Below are 7,410 nucleotides of genomic sequence, written 5' to 3' on the forward strand. Positions count from 1 at the left end.
ATCGAGTGATTGGTCTTGGGGGGAGGATCCCTCCCTTCCTTTCCCAAGATAGGTTCCCTTGTGTGTCCCTCATCCCGCAGACCCATCCTTCTCCTTCCCTGATTCGATGCCGTTGTCATCCCTCCCCTGTCGCCACCCCCCCATAAAACCCCTGGCAGGCGCGCTCAGGGTTGCTCATTGCTGGGCACCCCCAGGGGGCGAGGTCCCCTGTTCGGAGACACAATAAACCTTCCGGATTTCATCCACAATTGAGCCTGCCTCCTTCTTCCACCACCTGCCTCTATTGCCGCAGTCCTGTGGAAGGACCCACGAGCCAGACCTCTGGTCTCCCGGATTCCGGAGGCTGGCCTCGCAGCCTGCTGCGTCCAGAGCTGACCGGGCAAAGTGGGAACTGCTCCGAAAAGGACGCAGAGGCAAAGCATGAGTTCCCATTTGTAAATCCATGCTGACTACTCATACATTCATATGAATATACTTATATACATGTACAGAAATATCCATACATAACTCAGCCCCAAACTGTAAAAATCAGTACCAGCTTTCCAGAGAACAAAGCAGGAACTGCCCTCTTAGAAGGAAATACATAATCCTGCAGCATTTGGTGTCTGTCCCAGGGCAGCGTGTAGGATCTGGGAGTTGCTACAGACAGGAACACAGAAAGGTCCTGCTGAGATGTAGTACAGAGCTCCTCGTAAGCCACATCTCATCAGAATATCCTCAGCATCAGGTTTTGAGAAGAAATAAGATGCCTTGAGAGAGAACTGTTAATTCTTGCACTCCTTGTAATTTTATAATTACATGCATTTATAACTAAAGGCCTTTAAATCAAACCAACAAGTTCTCTATATGAAGAATAGGTTTTAGTGCTTCAGGATGGATGATGCGCTGTATTTCTAATGTACACAGAAGAAAAGATTACAGTTTTCCAGCAGTCATTTATATGCCATCCTCTCTTCCTTCCCCCGTTTATAACAATCCTGTGATGCTACAAGAGGTGAAGCACTGCAGGAGGAAAATTGCATTGCTTCCTTACCTTGTGGTTTCCCCACAGACGGGCCAGTCCGTTGGGATCCACTATCCGAAATATTTTGGATTCCTTATCTTCCCATCGGATGAAATTTTCGTACCGGCTGTCAGAAAGCAGCTGATAAACATAATCCCAAAGCAACCTACAGTCTGTGAAGAGAGAAGCAAGAAAAGATTAACTTTCCCTTTTTTTCCTTGGGATTAATTCTGGAAACTTTTGGGTGGATGTGTAGTGAAAGGACAGTTGGGATCAGGGCTGAAATGCTGCTGCAACCCGAAATGAAAATGGCTTGGCTGGTATCAAGTAATGTTTGTAAAATGGACTGGAATATACAGCCTCTTCTGATGCATCCCAGTTCTCCTGACACTGACAGAGCACCCCGGTCACATCAAAAGCTGTGTGAGGTGACCTGCTGGTCTTAGCTGTGTGTTTATGGTTGTACTGAAGCACATAAAGCTCACGCTGTCGGCCCTGATGCTGTTGCTGGCTGTTTTAGTGGAGAAATCAAGAATCCTGCAACCTGCTCTCCCTGCTTGAGGCTGTCCCTTTCTGTGCTAACATGTGAGTCTAAAGCATGGGCACTATAACAACTTTCCTTTGTAGACTCCATGTGATATAAAACTGACACCTTCTTTAATTTTCAATTTGATTTTTTATTTTACTTTTTAAGGTTCCTGAAAAGAAACAACACCTAAGTATTATAATTACTTGAGTGCTATTGAGAGGTTAAATACTTTCTATTTGGATAATTGAATTCAAATTTCCTCTTGGCAAACAGTCCTTAGGTCGCTAATTAAAGGTCTAACAGACACTTAAGGTTTAGTTTAGTGTTTTTCAGTTTCAAGGCAGTCTCTTGAGACTGAGGAAGCCAAGAGCTGAGCTGCTCTTACTTCCTGTTTGCAATATGTGTGTGCAGCACAGAATCACTAGGAATATGCAAAGTGAATTGTACAGAGCTGGGGGTACTGCTGCTGTCAGAAACAACAGGGTTTTCACAGCTCAGCTATCCCGATTTCTAAGGTGGCTGTGGGGTTGCATTTTACTTTGAAAGCAATACCAGCCTCTGAGAAATGGTTTGTTAGAGTTGTTCAAGGGCTGGCAACCAAAGACATGCAGCTTCTAAGTGCTAAAATGGATTCTTGTCAGCCTGTCTTTCTGTTCCTGTCTGTCTGTCTGGGGTTGGCACATGCTACAGTGGGGATGACAACATGAGAATATAAAATACTTTTTGAGAAAGGATATGAATAACACATTTAGTGAATACACCTGAAATGGATAGAGATCTTAAAGTTATTTTCCCACTTTCAAACTGCAAAGAGTATCTCTGACACCAGTACTGTCTCTAAAACCAGAGCTTAGTTTGCCAGTGCCCTTGCTTCAGTCTCTCCCTGCCAGTTCTACAAAGAATAAAGCAGTTTGTTTTGAAGACATGACATCTGGCAAAAATTGCAGGTTCCCATTCTAACTGAAACCTACCCTGCTGGTCACCTCATCCATGACATCTACAAGCCTTGTGGAGGAATGTGAAAGGAAAGAGACAGACTTTTGGGTTAGAAAAGCCTTCTTTTCATTAACATTTTTCACAGAAAAACATTTTCCACAGAAAAATGTCCATCCCCATTTGAAATTTTTCTAGGTTTTGATTAAAAAAATGAAACCTGGGCACAAGTTTCCCTGGACTAAGTGAGAGGTCTAAAAACGGAAGGCTACTACTTTAATTTTTGTCATCTCCCCCTCTCACAAATTCACAAAACACAATTCTTACAGTGCACACACACCCACATACACCGAAAAAACTTTTCTAGACTTCATTTATGATTCAAGACAAGGGAGATTATATTGCTCTTCTGGTTTGTGCCTTCTAATATTGTGGGAGGTTCTCAGATAAAAGGGTAGTAAGGCCCCACTTAAATGGTTCTTTGACACATGTGCAATTCATTCCAGAACTCTTTCAATACAAGAAATGTATAGAAAATGGCTTTTTAGTGCAAGAATCCTTGGGGTCAGCTGGAGGGATGGTGCTCCTGCAGAGGCCAGTCAATGTCAGGCTTTGTCATATTCTTGAATGTTCAACCCAGGGCAGACAACCTCCAATTACAGCACCTTATAGCTCATATTTACAGTTCTGCAGAGACACAATTTACACTCATCTTTACTTTCACCTCATTATTTGCAATAGGCAATGTTATTTTTAATCTCTCTCTCACATTCAGATACACACCCTGGGCCCCCCTTCCGCACAAAACCAAAGAAGCACACAAAAAAAAATCAGCCTGAGGTGTCTAGGTGGAAACAGAGAGAGCTTCAGATGCTAAGAAGAGCTAGGATTCAAGTGCAGATTTGGTTTTTTGTTGTTCACTTAGTTTTTAGGATGGATGCAGGCTAAGCTTGAATATAAATACACTTCAAATGACAAGAACTCAGATCTGCATCTTGAGATCTTCACAAGAAAAATCCTAAGTGATCAAGGGCCCCATCCCATATTCTAAACTGACTGAGCTGCTCAGACTTGCAAAGGTATTTAGTAGGCTGGTGGAATTTGCAAAAAACCCCAACCACCCAAGTATCTGAGACTGCTGTTTGCTTCAACAATAAAACTGAAAATCCTTGAAAACTCTGCTTGGTTCCTACAACCACTTAAAAACTCGATTTCAAACCATATGGCTGTCTATCAGCAAATTTAGATATATGACTCAGTTGCAGTAATTTAATGAGCAGCAGGGCAACTGTGGTAACTGTGTCTCAAGCCACTGCAAATAGGAAATAAAAAGCATCAAACACCAGTAGAAAAGATTCAGGCTCACTGAATTGCTTCTCCCCAGAGCTGAGAGCTCCGAGCACACTGTTAGTTATCTTGGAGCAGCTGATGCTTTGCAGCACACTTCAGTTATGTATGAGCTCTGCTTGCACAGGACCAAAGCAGCTTGCCTTCCTTCTAGTTTCACTTGGGACACCTTTAGGAATTTGAGCACAGGCACTCAAGGGGTTTTTTGTTTGTTTTTAACCACAAATGGTTGCCCTATGTATCTGTCACCACAGACTGCACAGTAAAAAATTTGAGGTCCTGGAGGGTTCTCTGTGACTGACAGAGGATCAGCAATTAAATCATCTACCAGTAGAGACCATCTTTAATAGGACATTAGAGACAATGAGTCGAGGCTCCCTGGTAACTCTCAGAGACTCTAATGAACTTGGATTATGGTATAGCCCATTTGGAAGCCTGTGAAATTGGTCAAAACCCAGGAAGAGGCAATGCTAGAGAACGCTTTTAAAAGGAGCTTCTCTGCTGGGAAAAGAGGCACCTCCACAAAAGGCTGGTGGAGCTGACAGACAATGTGCTCAGGCACCGGGTGGGATTCTTGGGCCAGCAGTTGGATTTTGATAATCCTTGTGGGTGCCTTCCAACTCAGGATACTCTATGATTCTATGATACAGAAAGTTGCATCCTCCAGGAAGGTCAAAAGTGTGATATGTATTTTTAGGAAGGATTGTGGAAATGGAGAGAAGGACTTGTACGTGGATAGTTGTTTTGTAAATGTCAATCACTTGTATGAGAAAAGTCTGGATGGTGGGAATGACTCCATGAAGACTCAATCTCTTCCTTGGCTGTCAGAAGGCCTCCAAAGGAGCTGCTGCATGAGGGGACTCTCCACAGGGTGTGTGTTGGCTAGTGAGTAATGGCAAGAAAGCACGTGGATGTTGCTGATGCCAAGCAAGTTTAAAAGTGTGGGAGATTCAGCTGGGGAGTTGAGTCAGGGCTGGTACCTAAATTGTTTGGGCATGCTGCAATTTCCTGCCTTTTGGCTAAAATAAGCTTACTTAGAAAGCAACTATGCCTCTCTAGCACGGGGAAACATCATTTCCCCCTAGCACACACATACTTTTTTTTAAAGTGAACTCAGATGGTTGAACGTTGTACAGTCTGCAGCTACAGAGATTTAGCTGTGGGTAGAGCTGGGACTGAGAGGCTTTAAGGTGATGTAGCTGGAGTGGGAAGGTGGTGAATGGCCCAGCAATGCGGAAAGGGCTCCTAAACACTGGCACTTCCATGCCCAACCATTTTCTCAGCCGTAATACTAGGCAAGTCTGAACTATGTAATTAGCTGAGAATTAGGGCAATCTGCAGCTTCAAATGGAGAGGTATGGCTACAACTTTCCTCCTGCAGCTAATGCTTCTAGAGAGACTTTTATAGTTTATGCACAAGGCAGTGATAAGGTGTAGAGTACTTAGTTGGTTCTCAAATTGTCTGCCATAAGCACTGCCCTACATGCACAAGAGGCAGCAGTTTCCTGCTAATAAAAGCCATGTTATTATTAATTGATTAGGCAGAGTCTTCTGAATACACACCTAAAGAATACCAGCATATAAATACTTCTTAATGGCTATATGATAGTAATAAATATCCCTTAGAAATTAAATACCATCTCAGAATGATCTGTAAATTAAACATTATGGATCTTGGGTTCCTAGTATTTTGACATTTGTCCAGCCATTACAAATGAGTCATTTGGCCAAGGTCATCTCCATGTTGTAGTAGTGGGAGGTCTCACATCTGTACTCCCTAGGACAAAATAATGCTGTTAACAATATAGGCATATGCATGCTAAAGACCTCTTTTGTTCAAGATATAACATTCCCCTGCACTGAAATATTACTTAAAGCACAATTATCTGAGCCCTCTATTGTTTAAATGAGGCCCATGGTGCAGAGCTGGCCCTCTTCACATATCAACTACCAAAACCCTCTCGTAACCACAGAAATGTTTTGCAAGACCCACCCACATCTTGCACTGAAGAGCATTATATAAAAAGTGTTTGATCTGGCTGATGACTGCCTTGGAACCCAACTTGGCTTCACACAGAAGAGATGCCAAAGGAACATTGTCATACTCCCTCTGACATCAGCTGAGGCCTTACCCCTTGCTGTGTAGGTTAGCCTAAAATGTCTCCAGCATGATATCATTTGACTTAAATGGTTCTGTGATTCCTACCAGCTGAAGAGTTCTCCCAAGCTTGGCCCCCTTTATTTTCCAAGGTGATTTGTGCTTCAGCTGCATTTGTTCAGAGCAAAGCAAACAATGGCTGTTCACAACTGAAACTAATCAACAGAACCTGGAAGTTCTCTGGCACCCTGGTTTCTGTAAGTACATCGGAAGTGTGTGAAGACAACGTGGTGATGCTCACGGTGCCAAAATGATGAACTGATGTAATTCACAGTCACTGGAGCCAGGGAAGGGCCTGCGGTCTCAGAAAGTCTCTGACCTTGGGAGTGCCACTGCCAGAGAGTCCTGGGAATGGTCTGACTGGGGAATTTCCTTAAGAGACATGCTGCAGTAGCATTATGCTGTGTTGAAATACAATCCAGCCTCAATATCTATCCATGACATATTCACTTTAGCAGACAAACCCAGGAGAAAAAAGTAACTAAGTCTCATGGTTAAGGGTTCAAATGGCTCTGAGGCCTGGGGGAGCACTGACTGATCCTGAGATGGAGCACCCTGGTCATGAATGTATGTTAATCCATGTCCAGGTCACTGAGGGAAAATAGTTTTCTTTCTGTGAATGTTGCTACTGGAAGCAGGATGGTAAGCTGGTACAGTAAAGCCAATGTTTTTTTGTGGAGAAACCTCTTGACAGACAACTGTTTGTTCAGCTCAGTAAATTCAAGCTGGGGCTGAGCAAAGAGGTTGCCAGATCACACAATACAACAGTTGTATGTTGCTTGTCTTGTACCCAAATGCTGAGTGGGAGATCAGGCAGAAGGAGAGCAGAAACCTGAGACTGTCATGCTGCAAACAGTTGTGCTGTGAGGTTGTAAAAATAACACAGCAAGATGAGGCCAGGCTCTGTTTTTGGCAGTAAAAACTTGTACAGAGAAGGAGGATCCAAAAGCTTCATATACCTCATGTGGTTGTAGAAAAGAGCACTGAAATCACAATGAATATGTAAGAGATGGGTCACAGACCATTTGAAAGATAAAGACTTTGAAAGCTCAAGACTGCTGTATTAAAAAAGAGGTTTTTTCTTCTTGTCCTCTTCTTCTGCTCCATTCCCCCATCCCCACCAAATAGATGGGCATTTTCAGTATTATCTTCAGGTGCTGTTCTTTTTCTGCTCCACCACCATGGTAGAAAAGACTCCTGCTAAAGAAACCTGTCTTTGATTCTCCTGTGGCTTTTCCTCACCTTTACTGCTCATGAAAGGCAATGACTGAAAAGGAAAAGAAATTCAACCTCTGCCTGTTCACATGCACTTCTTACAAACACCTCACAACCTCTTTGACATAAGAAAACTGGCCAAACACATTAATGATAGGAATTTAAGAATTAAGAATGAAGCTTTACCTTCACAATTGTACTTCAGAGAAGCTGGCAAAAGCAGGA

At 43.0% G+C, this 7,410-nt stretch overlaps 1 protein-coding gene across 1 annotated transcript in view; it reads right to left on the bottom strand.

Moving 5' to 3' along the window:
• Nucleotides 1-7,410, bottom strand: part of ETV6 (ETS variant 6) — an 84,086-nt gene that overhangs the window by 5,971 nt on the left and 70,705 nt on the right. Inside the window, exon 6 of the mRNA XM_017730530.1 lies at nt 1,034-1,176. Coding sequence (XP_017586019.1) covers nt 1,034-1,176 — 143 coding nt within the window. The remainder of the gene's footprint in view (nt 1-1,033; nt 1,177-7,410) is intronic.

This window comes from Corvus brachyrhynchos, unplaced genomic scaffold (assembly GCF_000691975.1).
Source record: "Corvus brachyrhynchos isolate BGI_N302 unplaced genomic scaffold, ASM69197v1 scaffold523, whole genome shotgun sequence".
Classification (NCBI taxonomy): Eukaryota; Metazoa; Chordata; class Aves; order Passeriformes; family Corvidae; genus Corvus; species Corvus brachyrhynchos.